Source organism: Lynx rufus, unplaced genomic scaffold (assembly GCF_022079265.1).
Source record: "Lynx rufus isolate CCGP_SWC_20201006 ecotype Redwood Valley unplaced genomic scaffold, mLynRuf1.p SCAF_7, whole genome shotgun sequence".
Lineage (NCBI taxonomy): Eukaryota > Metazoa > Chordata > Mammalia > Carnivora > Felidae > Lynx > Lynx rufus.
In genome coordinates, this window is record NW_025814889.1 from 60883681 (window position 1) to 60904025 (window position 20345).

Here is a 20345-nt window from a genome sequence, read left to right on the forward strand (position 1 = left end):
TTAATTCTTTGAGAAGAGGGGCACCTGGGTGGCTCAGTCGGTTGAGCGACCGACTTCAGCTCAGGTCATGATCTCACGGTTTGTGAGTTCGAGCCCTGCATCAGGCTCTGCTGACAGCTCAGAGCCTGGAGCCTGTTTCAGATTCTGTGTCTCCCTCTCTCTCTGCCCCTCCCCCACTCATGCTTTGTCTGTCTGTCTGTCTCTCTCTCTCTCTCTCTCTCTCTCAAAAATAAATAAACATTAAAAAAATTTTTTTTAATATTTAACAGTCACTGATTGTGTCTTCATTTTATTATTAATTCTTTGAGAAGAATATTTAAAATAACTAGAGTAGAATCTCTTTATACTGTTGGTGTAGAAGTGGGGTTAATGCCTGCTTTGTAGAGTGATTATATTATATTGGGCTTCTACTGATGCAGTTATATTACAAAGACTGAACTGTGTTATAGCCAAATATGTGTCATAATTGTTAGAAAAATAAGAAACCTACTGGTGTTCTGGTTATGTAATATCTTATTTCCATGTCCTTGAGGGGAATGAGGCAAATAAAAATTGAGAATTTTTTTTACAGTGTTGTTTTTTTTTTTTTCATTTTTTAAAATGTTTATTCATTTTTGAGAGAGAGGGAGAGAGAGCGTGCATGTGCGAGCAGGAAAGGGCAGAGAGAGAGGGAGACACAGAACTCGAAGCGGGCTCCAGGCTCCATGCGGTTAGCACAGAGGCTTGAACTCACAAACTGTGAGGTCATGATCTAAGCCAAAGTCAGACACTCAACTGACTGAGCCACTTAGGCGCCCCCAAATTTTAGGATTTCTATACCTTAAATATTTCAAGTCCTAAGCACGTGAGTGATGACCATGTTTTTGTTGCTGCCATAGCTGTTGTTTTCTTAAGTAGCTTTCAGCATTGACCTTTTAAACTTATAATATTTGTAATCAATCTGTTAGTTCCATCATTCTTCAAAATAAAGTCAAATATGTCAAATATCAGGTGTTGCACCCGGCATGTGCTAATAATTATGCAAGTTAGTGCTGTGTTACATTTATTATTACTTCTCTCTCAGGATAAAACTCCAGCAGAAAGCAGCCCATTTGGAAGCCTCCCTCCAAAAGCTCCAGGACATGATGCCTCCATGGATGACAACCCCTTTGGCACTCGAAAAGCCAGATCTTCCTTTGGGCGTGGCTTTTTTAAAATAAAAAGTAACAAGAGGACAGCAAGTGCCCCCAACTTGGGTATGTGTGGCCAAAATGCCTTTGCTTTAATTCTTTCAGAATGAGGAAAAGATCGATCTCTTCCCTTGTTCATCTATTAGTGTGTTTTTCTCTTTCTCAGAAATGAAGGTGAATGACTTGGGGGAAAAGTTAGGAAAAAAAAAAAAAAAGGCTTCCATTGGTTGAATTCAGTGGTAAAGATAGTTCTGGGTAGGCTCTCACCCTGCTCTCCTTGTTGGAGCATAAACGTAGAGGAAAGACCAAAAACACTGATGCCCTCTGACTTCATTGTAAACAGCTTCTCATCTGTTTTGAAAGTGGGTAGATTAACCCCATATTGAAACTGCTAATGGAGTCTGCAACGTTGGAAGCACAGTGTGGTGCTTGCCTTTCCTCCCACTGTGTGTATTTTGTGAGTAGGAGTTTGATCCGTGTTTCATTTTGCCATTCTCCTGTGTTCTCTCCATTGGGCTGCGTGTGATTGTGTGCGTTGTTGGGATATCTGAAGATCGTAAACGAAGTGCCAGTGCACCCACCTTAGGTATCGTACCCCTGCATGCCAGCCTTTGCCAGTGCTGTCCTCCAAACTGAGCTAATCCTTGCCCTGGGCATCTGTGATCTCTAGAAAGCGAGCTGGCAGCAATCAGGAAATGTAGTCCTTTACTCCAGAGAGTTCCTTCCACCTCCTGCTGAAAATTAGGACTCTCTGTAGAGCCTATGCTTCCAAGCCTAAATGCTGTTTTAACCCATGCTAATGACACCTCGCGAGGGGCTCTGGGGGGACCTGGAAGTGCACACAGCACCCCTCGGAGACCAGGGCAGGACTATCCTGCATCATAAATTCCAGCCTTTTCACCCTTCGAGTGCACACTGTCTCACACTAACTCCCAGGTCCCAGCAGTACCTTCTTCTCCATGTTTACGTTATCCCCAGAGAGAAATGTTTTCAACCAAATAGAGAAGTCTGTAGAAGATGTTGAAAATGGTCATCTCAGACTTACTTCATTCGGGGGACATCATTCCGACATTGATTGCTTTGAAGATGGAGGTGACGTTTAGTGACACCCAAAGGAGCTCTATGTGATATCTGAGGAGTCACCCCCAAAGTGATTTAAGGAGAGGGGAGGCTCAGTAGGGAAAAAAGCATCCTCAAGACAAAAAATAAGAATAGGATGCTTCTTAAATGAGGGTGAGTTAGGCAACATTTTCAGGCATGCCAGTACCCATGATGGCTTTAGGGTTTCAAAGGCTCCTTTGGATTTTGGTTTTATTATCTTGCATAGGTACCCACATGCCTCTTCATGTGGGTCAGTAAAGGTAACCTCTCTCTTTGTAGTCTTACATTTCTAGGATAAACATGGGATAAAATCCAGACAACTATTTTCAAATTTTTTTTGCATCTTTCTCAGAAGAAATAAATTGTCAATGCTAAGAGCCGAGTACTGCTTATTATAACCTATAATCACAGCTGTGCTTCATAGAAAAGTCAATCTCTGCAACTTTTTATCTTGCTGAAACATCGTTCCTGTGATTTGTGTACAATTTTTACTTTCCTGAAAAAGCATACAGTCTCACATTGAGGAAACAGTACCCCTTGTGTTTGCTAGTGTGGGATCATCCATGAAGGGACAGCTGAATGAATTAAGCTAGTTAATGCTCAGAAACTGAGGAGTAGCAAATTTGGATGTTATTCTTTCAAGGCAGAATCAACAGGCACTGATTTTATATCTAAAGAAAAATTTATGCCTATCAGTTCATTCTTTTCTCAGCACATAACAAGAGATAAATAGGAATACATCTCTTGCAAAAAGAATTGATGGAAATTGGTAACTGAGATTTGATGTAAATGGCAAAGGAGAGGAGGGAGTGAAAAGACTATGACAAAGAGTTTGAACTGGAGTAAGAGGGAGAATATTAATTAGTATTAAGGAAATATTTAAAAAGCAAATTTAAGAGAAGACTCAGGAAAATTGTGTGGTTTATTGAGTTCAAGATGTCCCTGGCACACCAAATTGGGAGTATCCATAGATGTTCATATACGGAGCCTGGGGAGAGAGATTAGGTCCACAGGTTTTGATACCAGCTGCTTATATATGAGGGAAGCCATCATTTAGTGCTGAGTGTGGAGTGGGTGAGCTTGTCTAGAGATCCTACTGAGGGGACATAGAGCAGAATCTTGGAGTGAAAGAGGAAGAGAAAACAGGTGCTACAGCAAAGAAGAAACTATCAGATGGCAGATTTGGGAGAGTGTCATAACAAGAAGGTGAAGGAGATGGTGATGTTGAAGAATGTAGGAGGGAGTCCACAGTACCAAGTGCTTTGCGAAGATTGAGAATGATTTCATTATTAATTCAATCACTCGAGGAAAGATTATTACAATCCTCTCATACCTTTGAATCTCAAAGAGGCTATCACTTGTAAGTTAATCTATACACAATATCATACAAAATGTTCTACATACTGTTAATTTATACAGAACAGCCAACAGAGCAAAACATACATCTGTGTTCCATTTTTAGTATTTGTAGGGTGCTATTTGTAAATCACTGATGAAAGAACAACAGAAGAAGAATGTATAACAATTGCTAAAACCAAAAAGGTTAATAACATTGAGTCACATTCATTCCATACTTAAAGCTCATTGAGTTTGTATTCTATTCTTGGAATAGCTGAAACAGAGAAGGAGACAGCTGAGCACCTAGATCTTGCTGGTGTATCTTCCCGGCCAAAAGATGCGCCGGGAAGTAGTCCCTTCCAGATATCTCCACCATCGCCAGATTCAAAAAAGAAATCCAGAGGTATCATGAAACTCTTTGGAAAGTAAGTAACAGAGCACACAAATGGAGTGGGCTTTGTATTATATGTTGCTCAAATGTAGGAATAAATGGAAAATTGGCGGGAAAGAAGTGTGAAACTTTAAGTCTTTTGTGTTCCCTCTATGGAAGGAAGATTGTGATCTGGAATTCATTAACTCATTGGGTCTCAGTTAATGTTGAAATCCAAGTATCTGTTCCGACCATACATAAGCAATGTTCTGATTAAAGTCTAAGGTCTCTTCAGGTCTCATACAAGGCAACGTGGTATTGTGTCTTCTGTTCAGACTTAGGAGAAGTCAGTCAACTACATTCAACCCAGATGACATGTCTGAGCCTGAATTCAAAAGAGGAGGAACAAGGGCAACTGCAGGGCCGCGACTGGGTTGGTCTCGAGATTTGGGACAGTCTAACAGGTGAGAACAGCCGAATGAATGAACTTTTTACATGTCTACTTAAGTGTCATGGCCGTGAACACCTGCGATGTTAGTATTGTCCCTGGGTTGGATGGTGGAATCCATTGCTTACTGTTGTGCCTAGCGAAAGGGTCCATCATCTTTATAGGGCAGTGCCATTTGGCATTGGTTGGTGAAAATCATGCAGAAGATGGGGGGCTCTGTGAGCTAGGGGAGGGACCAGCGCTAAAGTGTCAGCAACGTCTCGGAATGATTTTTGGACTTAAATTTGACAGAGAAAATAATTACTGTAAGTACTCTAAAGCACAACTCTGGAGAGATGGGATAGCATAGTGGTTAAGCTCTGGACACAGACTGTTTGGATCTGATTTCTGGCCTTACCACTTCCTATAACCTGGGTCACCTTGAGCAACTACTTCCATGCTCTGTGCCCTTGTTTCCATGGTGTTAATTAGTACATTTCCCAAAAGGTAATTGAGTTTATATGCATTAAGTATCTGGCAAATGGTAACTGTTCAAGCAACATTAATGACTAATGGATTCTGTGAAAGCACCTAAAGATGTAAATTCTATAAGAATTACTAAATTTATCAGGACCTTGTGATGTTTTTTCTGTTAAGACTCTGTGAACTTTTCCTTCACTCTTATCCCAATTTAGGGCCGGTTTGAGATTATTACACTGACCTACTAAGAATAAAGAGGGTGGGGTTGGCAAACATCTAGTACAAATCATTGATAACTAAATCTTTTGATTGTGATAATGGGCTAGAAACCCTTTAAACATGGTCCCTCCCACTCACGCAGAAGACTGGACACAAGTTTCATCAAGGAGGAAACTCTGGCTTTCTTCAAATACTGGAGTCTCGTTTGCCATATGTTCTCTTTGTACACAGTAGAGGACTTCCTTGTGCTTTAAAAAAAAAAAAAAGTCTTGTTTATTTACACATTTTTTTTCAAAGAGGAACGCACTATGTGTCAAAGTAAAAAACCAAAAAACCCAGAACTTTGCTTTGATTACATTTTTCTTTTGTCGTTGTTTACATTTTTCTATACTCAGTGATGGCATATTGCTCTCTTCCCATTGGTTACCACCTGGAGAGAAACCGTAATTCTGCTAAAGTTAACTCAAGTTAGACTTGATTTCTTTCAGTCTAACCTAGTGTTTTCTGTTTTGGAATTCAGTCTTCAAGCAACATTGATTGAAACTAGCACAGTGACTTGACTTGTTCTTTCAACTTGGTTTTCTTCCATATGACACGTTCTTGCACAATCATATTGAATCTTTTGTAGTTACATTTGAAATTAAAACCATGGTCTTATGAGGTAACTTTTAACTCCAGTGCCATTTCCTCCTCCAAATATGTCCTGAAACTTTCCATGGTCAAATGGGTACCACCAGGGAATTCCCATGTCAATTCGATATATAGTTGTTCAGTCTTGATGATAAGTCACAGGGTTGGCCTCTGAATTGTTTTTCATGCAGTTGTTCCTTTTCCTACAGTGACTTGGACATGCCATTTGCCAAATGGACCAAGGAGCAAGTTTGCAATTGGCTTGTGGAACAAGGCTTGGGGTCCTACCTGAATTCTGGAAAGCATTGGATTGCATCTGGCCAAACACTTTTGCAGGCTTCTCAACAAGATCTAGAGAAGGTGACTACTTCTCTGTTTGTTTAGACAATGGATACTGAGAAAGAGACTATGAATGTAGGATTTCTAGAAAGGGGAGTGGGTGGAGCCAGTCAGTACTCTTGAAAACATTTATGTTTTCTGCTTCACACTCTTTTTTTTAATTTATTTCATGGACTTAACAAGAAGTACCTGGTCTTAATGGTTCTTTATGAAACATGTAAGCCACTGGGCATTTTAACGAGAAATAGTTGTATAGACATAATAATAAACCTTAAGCTCATATTTCTCAAAATCATTCTGTGGCTTAGCATGGGCCCCACTTCTCAATGTAACGTATGCAATTCAGCTTTACATTAAGGGGGAAAGAAAAGGAGCCTTACATCTTATGTCTAATTATTTAACATTTCTTCCTAATTATTTAACATTTAGTACAAAAACAGTAGAATTTTTCTTTTGTGTGCTGTAATCCCAGTCTTGCGAAGGAAGGAGCCTAGTAGGGAGTATAGCATGCCACTAAACTAATTGCAGTGGTCTTGGCTTTCTAGAGGGCTTTTGTTCAGCAACATCTCACTAGCCTGAGTTAGTACACTGATTTAATGTGATTGTTGACTCTTTAACACTAGCTTCCCTTGGGGAGAATTTGCATTTTTTGCCAGTGGTATCCAGCCCATATTGACAGAATTGTAAAGCTGGTGTTTCTGTTTATTATTTCAGGAACTTGGAATTAAGCATTCACTGCATCGAAAGAAACTCCAGCTGGCACTGCAAGCCCTGGGATCCGAAGAAGAAACCAATCACGGAAAGCTGGATTTCAACTGGGTTACTCGTAAGAGGGTTCATTCATTTATGAATGAATGAATGAACGAACAAACGAATGAATGAAAAAGTAAAGCTGCTTTTTCTTTTTAATCATAAGTACAGGTGTTGTGTGCCTCACTAACAACACTGATTTCTCTCCTTTAGGGTGGTTGGATGATATTGGTCTCCCCCAGTACAAGACGCAGTTTGACGAAGGACGAGTAGATGGTCGAATGCTCCATTACATGACTGTTGTAAGTGATTTACTCCCAGTTTTTTTTTGGAGGTGGGGAGAGGTAAAATTGTTTTTCTCTGAGAAACACAGAAATAGAGTGAGTAAAATACATTGTTTTCAAAATGATTCCACCAGGGTTTGAAGGTGTTGCCTTAACTTGAGAAGAGCAGTGTTGAAGTTGTAGGATTTGATGATTGCAACACCACTGGGAAATTTGAAACTCTGATTTAAGCTATGTGAAACCTAATCTAAACTAAGCTGTCCATGGGGAACCTGGGTGGCTCAGTCAGTTAAGTGTCCAACTCTGGATTTCTGCTCAGGTCATGATCTCATGGTTTGTGAGATCAGGCACCATGTTGGGCTCCGTGCTGACAACCCAGAGCCTGCTTGGTATTCTCTATATCCTCTCTCTCTCTCTCTTCCTCTCAAAATAAATAAATAAACTTTAAAAAAATAACTAAGCTGTCCAGAAAGTTGATTTTATATATATTCAACAATGTACAGTTGAGGTGCACACTTTGCATAAATGTTCTAGTATGTGAATTATATGTAATAAAGATGTTTAAAAACTAGAATGTAGAGTTTTGAAGCACTGGCAATTTCTGAGTTACACATGCCTATATGCAGTATCCACTCAAAAGAGACCATCCTTCTGACCTGACATCTACAGAGACTTGTCTTCTCTCCTCCCTTCCACTTTTGAGACTATTACCTGAAACTTGCTTCCTTTCCCACTTCAGCTCCATTTGACTAGGGCAGGAGTTACCAGGGTAAAGAAGAAGTAGGGTGAGGTAGACCACCTCTGATTCCTTCATTATTGTTTCTTATTTTTAGCCTTCCATCCAAGAGGTGGAAGGACTTGTCCCTACTTTACAACAGTGGGGAGAGACAGATTCCAGGAGAACCTATTCTAGATTCCATAGGACTATTAGTGTACTATTACATTAGATGCTTTTATTTAAAGGGCATTTTGTCAGCTGGGCTCTGGAACCATCTACCATAGTATCTTCTTTAAATAAGTTGAAATTTTCAAACACCAATTTTTTCAGGATCAAATTTGAGGTTCATCTGATGGGCTTTGTTTTCTTCTGTGTCATTGAACCCAAGTCCATACCTTGGTGGGCACGTAACGTATACCTGCTTGCAATAACACCCAACATGTGGTACATTGAACATTTACTGTGTACCAGGCACTCTCTTGCAAGCACTATACTCATATTAATACTCAAGTCCCAGCAGAACTTGAGTTAGCACTCTTCTTGTCCCCAGTTTTTAGACGAGGGAGTGAAAGAACTGAGAAATTGAGTAACTTAGCCAGCTTTCCACAGCTAGAAAGTGGTAGAAAGTCACAGAGCATTTGAACCTAAGCTTTTTCCAGATTCCTGCTCTTAATGCTCAGCCTAAAACAAATTTAGTAAATTCTTGCCTGCCCGTCTAGGTATAGGTTTGTTCCTGCAGGAATGCGAGCAGATTCAGGCTTAAAATCACAAAGGAAGTGCATATAACTTTTGTGGCTATAAAAGAATATATTATCCTAGAAAATTTGACCCCAGGAGTTCTAAGTCACAAAAAATCTGTTTTTAATGTGGTACCCTGGGTTGGATCCTGGAACGGAGAAAGGACGTAGTGGAAAAACTGGTGAAATTTGAATGAAGTCTGTAGTTTAGTTATCATTTTTTATAATCTATGTTAACTCCTTCGTTTTGATGACTATGTCATGGTTATATAAGTTGTTAACATAAGGGGAAGCTGAATGAAGGATATATGGGACTTTGCTCTGCTTTGATAACTCTTCGGTAAATCTAAAATTACTTAAAAATGAAAGCTGTTTTTAAATCTAAAAAAAGTCTGGTTTGATTTAAAAGAAAATAGCCCCTACTTTTAAAATCCCTTAAGCTAAAATAATTAGCCTTGTATATACATTTCAATCATTATGCATTTAAAATTTTTTTAATCTGGTACTTTAATTAGTTGAAAATAGCCCACCTGGGAATGTTTTGAATGGGTGTCTCGCTCTTAGATTAAAATATGTGAAATGCTCTTTCTAACTTACCATAAGGCATTGCCTTTAAGAAATTTATCCAGAAAATTTTCAGGGAAAAAATGTTTGCTCAGTTAGTAGCCTTAAGAATTTTAGCTGATTGTCTAATATTTTTATTTAAAAACTATTTCTGTAATAGATCTGCCTCCCCTTCCAACCCTCCCCCCCCCCCCCCCCAAGAAGCATGCTATCAGTAAGGTGTGCCTAAAATGGATGTTATTCTTGTTTTATTTTCTGGGTGTGTTTGGAAGTAGACTGGTGCTTATCTTGACACTGCCCTCCACATCACCTTCTGAAGTAATTTGTTTTGGTGTGATTGGTATGTTTGAAACATTCCCAGTAACCACAGACAGGCGAAAGGTACCCTTTTAAGGAACTGGTGGTGCTATATGTTGCTACTTACAACTTCCTTTTAACTCTCACCAAAACCTTTGCATTGATCAACATAAAGTTTCCAAAATTATTCACAGCGTCTGCTAGTTAAAGCATAATAATGCAGAAATAGAGATTTTTTTGAGGCTGGGGGAATAGTATAGCAGAGACATTCCTCTGGTTTTCCCTAAAACGGTGATGTGCCTTAGCTCAGAAAACCAAGCTGTGATCGTCAGTGAACATCATGTGCTCTTAACACATCACTTCAAAGAGGATCACTTTTTGCAATGACCCAGCAGGTGCTTTTCAAAAATGTTCTTCAGAGCTGTGGGGTCCCATGGTCCTATCTCAGAATGTCTGGAAGAGAGAGAAACAGGTAGAAGTTGGCTTCTGTTGGAACATTAATTTTTTTTTTCTTTTTAATGGGGTCCTGAAGAGGATTTTGTTTGGAACAGGAAAAAAGGTTTTGTTACTAAATAAAAGGTTTGAAAACACTGACAAGCACTGGAGGCATTTTGGTTAGGGGGCTTTTCTACTTTTGCTCAGGTTTTCTGAGATTTCCCTGAGAAGACCCTTAGAGCTCAGCGAGTTCCTCTTTTTGTTCTTTTTTGCAGGATGACTTACTGTCTTTGAAGGTTGTGAGTGTGCTGCACCATCTCAGTATCAAAAGGGCTATTCAGGTCCTGAGGATCAATAACTTTGAACCAAACTGTCTGCGGAGGCGGCCATCTGATGAGGTAGCACCTGGGGTTCAGATTTATTATACAGCCTGCACTTTCCATGTGTGAGACTGTGTGTGTGTGTGTGTGTGTGTGTGTGTGTGTGTGTGCAGAGCAAACACCCATTTCTTTGTGGAGTCTGCAGGAGAAGCTTCCGGTTTCCACAGAGCTTCCAATCCAACCTCATTACCTTGTGGGGCTTTGTTTTCCTACCTTCCTTCCATTCCCCCCATGACAGCTCCACCTGTGTAACTAAAACACAAAGATTGTTTAATTACCCTTCCTCCTTTTCTTGGGTATATTTTTCTGCTTCCTTAAGCCACAGAGTTAAATATCACTACAAAGACTTGGTTTTCTTGAGGCGCCTGAGTGGCTCAGTTGGTTGTGTCCAACTCTTCAACTCTTGATTTCGGCTCAGGTCATCATGTCACAGGTCATGAGTTCGAGGCTCATGTTGGGCTGTGTGTTGATAGCGTGGAGCCTACCTGGTACTCTCTCTCCCTCTCTGTCTCCCTCTCTCTCTGCCCTTGCTCCCCCCAAAATAAATAAATAAACTAAAAACAAAAAAAAAGACTCGCTTTCCCTAAAGCACTGCTTTATTAGTTTGTAAAAAAAGCTTGAAACCATAACATGGATGCCTTAAAACAAAATTCAGACCAGTAAATACCTTTTCACTCTTTCTGTAAACACTGAGTGGGACATCAAGTAACTGCTCTTTGCAGCAGACTTTTTAGAATTTGAAGTTTTAATGTTTGGAATCCCATCGTCAATGACTGAAGCTCTTGGTGTTTGTTCTCATAGAATAGCATCACCCCGTCAGAGGTTCAGCAGTGGACCAACCATCGTGTGATGGAGTGGCTGCGCTCCGTGGACTTGGCAGAGTATGCCCCCAATCTCAGAGGCAGTGGTGTTCATGGTGGGCTCATGGTAAAACTCTCTTTTAATTTAAAAATTGACTTCTTAACATTTTGTTTCCATTAGTCTCATGAGTAGGATATTATCAGTTTGCTTGTCATACCCTAGAGTCACCTAACCGAACCCTCTGGTACCATTTCTAGTGAGTCTTTACTTTCTGAGCATTTTTTCCCATGGTTTTTCTTTATGTCATATAACTCTAGACCAGATTTAAACCTGTTTCTCATTTATTGTCTCTTATGTTGGGTAAGGGACACTGGCCACTGGCCCTCATATGATCATGTTTTGAAACACCTACAAACATACAGATTGTATTTCTGCACGTTGATGTTGTGCAAGGAGCTGGCTTCCAAAGGCATCCCAGAGACCACTTCAGAGAGCTAGAAGCCCTAACTTTGGTACTGCCTGGATGTCAGGACCAGCTCTACTTCTCACTAGCTTAGGCAAGATAAAGAAAAGGTGTGTGACTTGAAGATCGAGGTTCATACTCGGTCTGTCTCACTGGGTAGTTGAGGGGTCATTGGTGATAACTAAGTGAAAGAGCTTTGCAAATTATAAAGCACAGGGCAGACGTACATGGTTTGTGGTGCCTTAAACAATCTTAATGTTTCTTCTAGGTTCTAGAACCTCGTTTTAATGTAGAAACAATGGCTCAGTTATTGAATATCCCACCAAGTAAGACCCTCTTGCGAAGACATTTGGCCACTCATTTCAACCTTCTGATCGGTGCTGAGGCCCAGCACCAAAAGCGTGATGCCATGGAGTTACCAGATTATGTACTTCTAACAGCCACTGCCAAAGTGAAGGTTGGTCCGAGCTTGTGCCTTCTAATAATTGCTTAAAGCAAAAACTAAAGCAGGGGCTAAGTTTTTACCCATCTGGGTCAGGCATTTTTGTGGGGTTTGTAAAGTTTTGTGAATGAATTGATAGTCCGTCATTTTTTTTTTTTATTTTAAAGTTTATTTCTTTTGAGAAAGAGAGAAAGAGCACAAGTGGGGGAGGGTCAGAGAAAAGTAGAGACAGAACCCCAAGCAGGCTCTCCAACATCGGTGCAGAGCCTGATGCAGGACTTGAACTCACGAACTGTGAGACTACGACCTGAGCTGAGATCATGAGTCAGATGCTTAACTGACTGCACCACCCAGGTGCCCCTGATAGTGCATCCATTTTTTAGAGTAAGAAAGAAAATGCATTTTTGAAAGTTTCTTTTTGGGGGCTTCTTTACTCAAATCATTTATTTTATTAGCGTTAACAGTAACGAAGAGTATGATGTTGGCATGCAGTCAGTACATTGCAAACACAGAGAGTTTGCAACTTGGGCTCAACTATCGATTGCAGTTGTTCTGTGGATAAATCCATTCTAAGAGGAGGATTTCTTCTCACACAGGTTCAGCTTGTCTGCCTTACAGTTGGCCAAGCTTGAAACTTAGAAAAAGATACTTAAGAAATGATTCAAGGTAGACCAGCAGAGAATGACTCTTTCCAGATTGACCCAGATTCATGGGTCATACCAAATTCAGATTACTTTTTCTTCTTTTAAATCATTTCTCAGTGGGCGGCACCTGGGTGGCTTAGTCGGTTGAGTGTCCAACTTCTACTTAGGTCATGATCTCACGGTCTGTGGGTTCAAGCCCCATGTCAGGCTCTGTGCTGACAGCTCAGCCTGCTTAAGATTCTGTGTCTCCCTCTCTCTCTGTCTCTCCCCTGCTTGCACTTTTCCTCTCTCTCTCAAAACATAAAGATTTTTTTAAAAATTAAAAAAAAATCATTTCTCTGTGCACTCTTCTGTGTCTGTTATCTCAACCAGCTTAATGTAGAAATAGGGTTTATCAGCTTCACCACAAATATGTACCAAGTTCTTTATGTACATACATATAATGTTTTGTTGTTGTTGTTGTTTTTTATTACCTCCTCTACCTTCCTGACACTTTCTCTTCAGCTCCTTTTCTCCCTTAAAAGATGTACTGGATTTGAAACGTCTAAAAGGTTCTGTTGTACCTAAATTCTCAGTATCATGGGGCACCTGGGTGGCTCAGTCGGTTAGGCGTCTGACTCTTGATCTCTGCTCAGGTCATGATCTCACAAACTGTGAGATCGAGCCCTGCTTTGGGCTCTGCATTGACAGCATGGCGCCTGCTTGGAGTTCTTTCTCTCCCCCTCTCTCTCTCGCTGCCCCTCCCCTGCATGCACTCCCTCTCTCCGTCTCTCGGTCTCTCTCTCTCTCTCTCAAAATAAATAAAATAAACATTATGAAAAGAAAATTCTCAGCATCAGCCTGATCACCATCTGCTTATGGAATTTCTCTTCCAAGTATCACTGGAAGTTCTGTCTCCAAACGAGCGAGGATTCTTCTAACAGCCACCAATCCTGTTACGGAAGCATAACAGGCGTCTACGATAATCATAGCTTCCCCGAAAAGAAAATACAAGTCAGGTCCATTTTCTTGTGCTCATTTTAGATGGGAAAACCTTGCAAAATTGGATTCATCTCTGAGACATCTCATTGCATGAAGTCCTGTTTAATCAAAACCAAGGCTCTTGACATTTTTGACTTTTCACAGTGACTACCCAGCTAATTGATATGAATGAGGAGAACAAGCTTAGTCTTCTGAGCTTCATAATAAGGATTAGTTATCATACTTGGGTGCGTCAATCATACACCCAGGATGCTTTTATGTTTGTTACACCAATGGAATCATCCGACTGATTTTCTCTGTAGTTGGAATGCATAATTACGCATGTTATTGATCTTTTGCCACATGAATTTTATGAAATCCCTGTATGTTTGCTCTTCTTTTAAAGCCAAAGAAACTGACCTTCAGCAATTTTGGGAATCTGAGAAAGAAGAAACAGGAAGATGGGGAAGAATATGTTTGTCCAATGGAATTGGGACAGGCATCAGGAAGTACATGCAAGAAAGGATTTAAACCTGGTTTGGACATGCGCCTGTATGATGAAGATGAGTTAGACCGGTTAGAGCAGGTAAATGCAACACTGTATACGAAAGTTCCTCCAGCATTGAAACACTAAAATGGAAACTTCATGCACTATGTCTACTAATCAGTTTTTCCTCAAACACCATAAAATAAAGATAATGATAAGGTAATAGTCAACAACTTCCAGATTGCTTACTATGTTTCAGGCACTCTCCTGAGCACATAACATATATTAACTTTCATGGTGACCCTAAAACCTACAGAGCATGGTTATCCTCATTCTAGAGAGAAGGAAACTGAGGCACAGATTCAGTAACTTACCCAAGATAGAAGAGCTGCTAGAAGAACTGGGATTCCAACTTGCCAGGCCAGCTCCAAAGCCTGAGCTATTCACCTATGTTATATCGTCTCTGCATCAAGGAAATCTGTGTGTTAAATCAAGTCAGAAATACACAGCTGTTAGCCTTTTCAGTATGAAGTCATGGATTTGAATACTACCCTTTCAACACCAATCCTTTGGTGTCATTGTCAACATCAGAGCATTGCACTGTATGTGGTAGTCTTGTTTCATCTAGTATTTAATGTCTGGTTACAGTAACGAAAGGAGGTTTCATCAGAAGTGTTCTGTTGTGGGGCACCTGGGTGGCTCGGTCGGTGAAGCATCTGACTCTTGATTTCTTTCTTTTTTCCTTTGTTTTTTAGTATTTATTTATTTTTAGGAGAGCACAGGCAAGGGAGGGGCAGAGAGAGGGAGGGGGACAGAGGATCTGAAGTGGGCTCTGAGCTGACAGGCTGACAGCAGCGGCCCAATATGGGGCTCGAACTCACGAACCGCAAGATCATGACCTGAGCTGAGGTCAGACACTCAACTGACTGAGGCACCCAGGTGCCCCTGACTTTTGATTTCTGCTCGGGTCATGATCTCACAGTTGGTAGGGTTGAGCCCCACATCGGGCTTTGCGCTGGGGGCATGGGGCCTGATTAGAATTCTTTCTCTCTCTCTCTCTCTCTCTCTCTCTCTCTCTCTCTGCCCCTCCCCCTTCTCCCTCCCTCCCTCTCTCTGTCCCCCTTGTCCTCCCTCCCTCTCTCTTCTCTCAAAATAAATAAACATTTAAAAAAAGAGAGAAGTGTTCTGTTGCACCCATCCTATTCAGTGTCACTCATGTTATTCTTAGACTTTTGCTCACTTTGCTGTGCTTTCTTTGAAATTGGGCAAATGAGGAGGTCATGTTATGGTATGTTCTTTGCAGATGGAAGATTCAGAAGGGACAGTGAGACAGATAGGTGCGTTCTCTGAAGGCATCAACAATCTAACGGTAAGTCTATAAAATGAGTTTAAAATGTTAATTCTCCAAGATATGTTTAAAAATAATCCCAAAGTGGGCTCCTGGGTGGCTCAGTCGGTTAAGCGGCCGACTTCGGCTCAGGTCATGATCTCGCGGTCCGTGAGTTCGAGTCCCGCGTCGGGCTCTGTGCTGACAGCTCAGAGCCTGGAGCCTGCTTCTGGTTCTGTGTCTCCCTCTCTCTCTGACCCTCCCCCGTTCATGCTCTGTCTCTCTCTGTCTCAAAAATTAAATAAACGTTAAAAAAAAATTAAAAAAAAAATAACCCCAAAGGACTACATGTTTCATGGAGGATGTGTAGTTCTGAGCTCGTGGCTCCCAGTGTGTGTGACCCCCGTCTCCTTGTTTCCCAGCACATGTTAAAGGAGGACGACATGTTCAGAGACTTCGCCGCTCGTTCCCCCAGTGCCAGCATCACTGACGAGGACTCCAACGTTTAAACCACGGCCCTCAAATGAGCATCAGGAGCCCCTCGCCTTTTCTCCACCTTCCTTCTCAAACACTCACAGAACACATAACAAGCAGCAGATTGTTTACTGTCTATTATTCCAACTTCTCATGTGGAAGTGGAAACCGAAAGCAGGGGGTATGTGCCCGTTCTGAAGACGCCATGAAAAAGGAGACACTGGTGAATGAGACGATAATCGTTTTTCTTCTATTTAATGTACAAATCTGTGATATATTATATTTAAAGTATTGCATTTAATATGAGCGTTTTACCGTCGTGTTGCCATTCCCCTTCACGGTATGCAGGATGTGGGAAGCAGGAAGCAGTCTGTGAATGACTCTGTCACGTCTGCGTCCGTCCGTGTGACAGCACCACAGCCATCAAAGCAGAGCATCATCTGCTTTCAAAATCAATAGGTGGAATTTCTTTAAGCATTCAGTGTGCCCGCTAAGTGCCAGCCACACCTCCCCTTGCCTCCCGTGGTCCTTTTTTATATATTTTTTAAAATATGTGTACATATTTAGTACATAGAAAATAGAACTTTTATCTTGTGACATAAGGCAGATGGTGAAAAGCAAACACAGCGATCAGAATTTTCATGGACCAGCTGGTTTCATGGAAAGGTTGGGATGATCTTTCCTTCTCCACAACTGAATTGTAATGCTGTTGATCATTCCAACCAAATTAGTATATCTGAAATACCCCTTCCTTGATGATACATCACAAAATTGTTGAAGAGTTAAGAAGTTCAACCTTAATCTTGGATCCTTTTACCTCCAAAGGAAGAACTCAAGAGACATTTAAATACTCTTAACTTGAATGCATTCAGGAGTTCCCCCAAAATGTAGACATAGAAATGATTTCTGAAGAAACCAAAACAAAACAAAAACCTTTACAGTATTAAAGCTTCTTATTTTCCTCTTTGCTAAATAGTTTATTACATCAAAACACTAACAGTCTACCTTATGTTATTAAACGTACATTTCTCAGGCTATCAATGAATGAGATTTTTTTTTTAAGAAGCTGAATATTTGGACATTTTGTCCCAGGGTTCAATAATTCTGAGGCTACAACATGAGTTTTATAATGGCTGTATTGCAATATGAAAATGTAGTTGATGATTGTTGATCGCACAGGGCCCAAATATCATTTATCAAGAAATGACTGTTTATCACTTTTTAAGGGGTATTAGAAAAATTATTCTATGTTTTATTCACTACTACATCACTTCTCCTAATAGCCAACCTGGGAAAGACAGGTTTTCACAAACTGGCACAGGGGGAGCAGTTCCATATACGCCAGTGGACGTGCTTATAAATTCTGTTTGAATGTCGGTTGTGTGATCTCGCAAGCTATTAGCAAGTTATCAAGCTTTTCAACAAGGGCCTGTCGAACTAAATTGCTGTTTATTCATTACTAAAATGATTTGATGTTAATAATAATCTTTTGTTCCCCACTAGTCGTTTGGTAACTGTATTGGACTCCTTACATATTAGTGTTTTATTTTAATGCAAACATCTGTCACCATTTGAAAAACAGTTTCTTATCCAAACCTGGTTAACACAATACCAGGAGACTGTTATAGATGCCAAATATTCTTTATTCAGGACAGTGTAACATAACTGATGATATGTGATAAAGTTCAGATTTTTTTGACGATATATATTTTATTTACGAAATGTTGTACACTGCTGGTATTACCATATGAAAAGAAATAAAGTCAATTGATGATTGCCTCATTTTTGTTGTCTGTGACTTTATTTTCCTTTGTTCAGAATACCCACGGGGCTTTATTTCTGGTGTAGAGAACAGTGACACAAATGCTTTATAATTCACAAACTCCCATACGTTTATTGAGGTGAGGCTTATAGCACGTATCAACAGGTAGAAATGTGAGGACTCAGAGGAATTTCTGTATGAAAGGAAACAGGCTGCTGGGCTGGGGGGGTGAGGAATCACGGCAGAGGGGTTATCGGGAAAGCAAAGGGAAAGGACTCACCAGCAAAGTTGAAGACATTAGTTGTATGGAAGGAGGTGTATGGTTCTTTAAAAAACTGAATGCCGGGGCGCCTGGGTGGCTCAGTCGGTTGAGCGTCCGACTTCAGCTCAGGTCACGATCTCACGGTCTGTGAGTTCGAGCCCCGCGTCGGGCTCTGGGCTGATGGCTCAGAGCCTGGAGCCTGCTTCCGATTCTGTGTCTCCCTCTCTCTCTGCCCCTCCCCCATTCATGCTCTGTCTCTCTCTGTCTCAAAAATAAATAAACATTAAAAATTTTTTTTTAAAAAACTGAATGCTACTTTTAATTTAAGTAAAATCTGAAAAGTGGAAACCTGTCTTGGAAGAGATTGCCAAATATTAAAAGTTGAGTGACTAGAACTAGAGAGGAACAGATGTTTTTGGTGAAGGTTAGTTATCTCTCACTTAATAAGCCAACAGGAATCTGTATGAATACAACACGCCTCATTGGCAAACAGGGAGAACTAACGTGTTTGCTTAGTTATGTGTAGATACGCTTAGCTACCCCACATAAATGTGGAGTCGGAAAACTGGGCCCACGTTAACAGATGTGACTTCGTTGTAAGATTTTGAATCTGGAAAAGAAGTCACTCTGAATGAGGATCACACATGTGACCTTCGGAAGCAGTCTTGATGGGTTGCAGAGAACATGGGGCAAAAACCATCACAACAGTTGGCTCTGAAAGACGGCACAGAGGTTTTCAGCGTTGGTGAGGTTGTCAGCGAGGCGATAATCCATGCGGCTGAGAAACTGAAGGACTATCTTGGATTTGAAGATCCTCTGAGCAACCTGTGCCCAGCTTCAAACACTCTGAATGAGATCTTCTTAATCCACTTTGTCACCTTCTGCCAAGAAAAGGGAGTTGATGAGTGGCTCACCACCACCAAGATGTCCAAGCACCAAGCCGTACTGTTTGGGGCAGACTGGATTTGGACCTTCTGGGGATCCGATAAGCAAATAAGGCTGCAGCTGGCAGTGCAGACCCTGCAGATGTCTACTCTTCCTCCTGTGGTTTCTAAGCCTTGCGACTTCTCACATCCAGAACCCGGGCCAGAGGAGCCTTCCAGGAAGAGAAGTAGATTCGATAAGCTGGAAGATTTCTGTAACTTGATAGGAGAGGATTGCCTGGGCCTGTTTATCATCTTTGGTGTGCCAGGAAAGCCCAAAGACATCAGAGGAGTTGTCCTGGACAGTGTCAAAAGTGAGACAGTGAGGGGCCATCTGCCAGGAGCAAAGGCTGTGGCGCAATTTGTCCGGGAAACTGAAGACTGTGTCTCCATCAGAGAGCTGCTTGGAAACTGTCTGAGTAAGAAAGATGGGCTGAGAGAGGTGGGCAAGGTTTATATTAGCATCCTCTGAACTGGATGTGCACAATCAGACTGGCCTGTAAGGCAAAAAGAAAAAATACTCTAATAGGCAAGCTCACACACTTGCATCATCCCAGCATGGGATATGTTGTTGTTTTTTTTTTTTTTTTTTTTACACCCACCCTCCATTGAATGAAAATGATCACCTGGGTCAAAAAATATAATGTCATGACTACGGAGAGGGAAAAACCCTGCCTACATTGCAGGGAAAAGTTACAATTTCCTTTATTCAATTATAAAAATGGGAGGAGGGGATAATAAAGTCACCCTTAAAGTTTGATTTGCTTAAAAAATGCGTCTTTGGGGCGCCTGGGTGGCGCAGTCGGTTAAGCATCCGACTTCAGCCAGGTCACGATCTCGCGGTCCGTGAGTTTGAGCCCCGCGTCAGGCTCTGGGCTGATGGCTCAGAGCCTGGAGCCTGTTTCCGATTCTGTGTCTCCCTCTCTCTCTGCCCCTCCCCCGTTCATGCTCTGTCTCTCTCTGTCCCAAAAATAAATAAACATTGAAAAAAAAATTTTTTTATAAAAAAAAAATGCGTCTTTGTTTATTATAATAAGTCTAGAACTTGAAAGTGTAAAATATATTTTTACTGCTGCGGGTGGAAGGTGGCTGGGGTGAGGTGGTGCCATGCAGTCTCATGGACTACAGAACAGGTTTAATTACATTTACAATACCAGTTTCATTCCAGGACTCCTAGGCAAAACCTCATTCCCCTTTCTTCCCCTAAGCTCTGCCTTTGCTCCCAGCTCATCCCCAGCTGCTTTCTCTGTGCACAGAGGATCTTGGTGGCATTCACTTTGGCACTCACTTGAGTGTCAGCTTTTTCTAGGATTTAAACACAGTGACCCCTATAGCAATCCCCTGTAATGATGATTAACATTTGTTTAGTATTTGCAGTAAGTAAAGTGTATTCACTTATAAAAACCAAATTTGCTTAAAAGCCTGGGTAGAATTCTAGTACTTTAAGGGAGGAAAACTAACAGCAGAAGCAAAAAAAATGCTTAAAAGTGAAAATGAAAGATTCACACACATGACTGGTAAATGATTATGTTAGGCCCTGTCCTGCGCCTTTCCAATCCAGT

The 20345-nt window shown here is 41.0% G+C and overlaps 2 protein-coding genes across 3 annotated transcripts in view; both read left to right on the forward strand.

Moving 5' to 3' along the window:
- The window catches only part of PPFIBP1 (PPFIA binding protein 1), a 62530-nt gene extending 44912 nt beyond the window's left edge, over positions 1-17618 (forward strand). Inside the window, exons 15-27 of one of the 2 annotated variants that reach the window (XM_047066997.1) lie at positions 1064-1235; positions 1723-1755; positions 3883-4033; positions 4314-4442; positions 5944-6094; positions 6788-6899; positions 7037-7125; positions 10134-10256; positions 11040-11165; positions 11771-11959; positions 13955-14134; positions 15339-15404; positions 15785-17618. In XM_047066997.1, coding sequence (XP_046922953.1) covers positions 1064-1235; positions 1723-1755; positions 3883-4033; positions 4314-4442; positions 5944-6094; positions 6788-6899; positions 7037-7125; positions 10134-10256; positions 11040-11165; positions 11771-11959; positions 13955-14134; positions 15339-15404; positions 15785-15871 — 1608 coding nt within the window. In that variant the 3' untranslated portion in view covers positions 15872-17618. The remainder of the gene's footprint in view (positions 1-1063; positions 1236-1722; positions 1756-3882; positions 4034-4313; positions 4443-5943; positions 6095-6787; positions 6900-7036; positions 7126-10133; positions 10257-11039; positions 11166-11770; positions 11960-13954; positions 14135-15338; positions 15405-15784) is intronic. The other variant, XM_047066998.1, reaches the window with a different exon arrangement.
- A 926-nt stretch (positions 17619-18544) lies between these two features.
- Positions 18545-19255, forward strand: REP15 (RAB15 effector protein). Its single transcript, XM_047066995.1, has one exon. It carries the CDS (start codon positions 18545-18547, stop codon positions 19253-19255), a length of 711 nt encoding a protein of 236 aa, XP_046922951.1.
- Positions 19256-20345: the final 1090 nt, after the last annotated feature.

Bases quoted from the DNA above. Each gene is read 5' to 3' on its own strand.
- REP15 (XM_047066995.1), top strand. From the start codon at position 18,545: ATGGGGCAAAAACCATCACAACAGTTGGCTCTGAAAGACGGCACAGAG.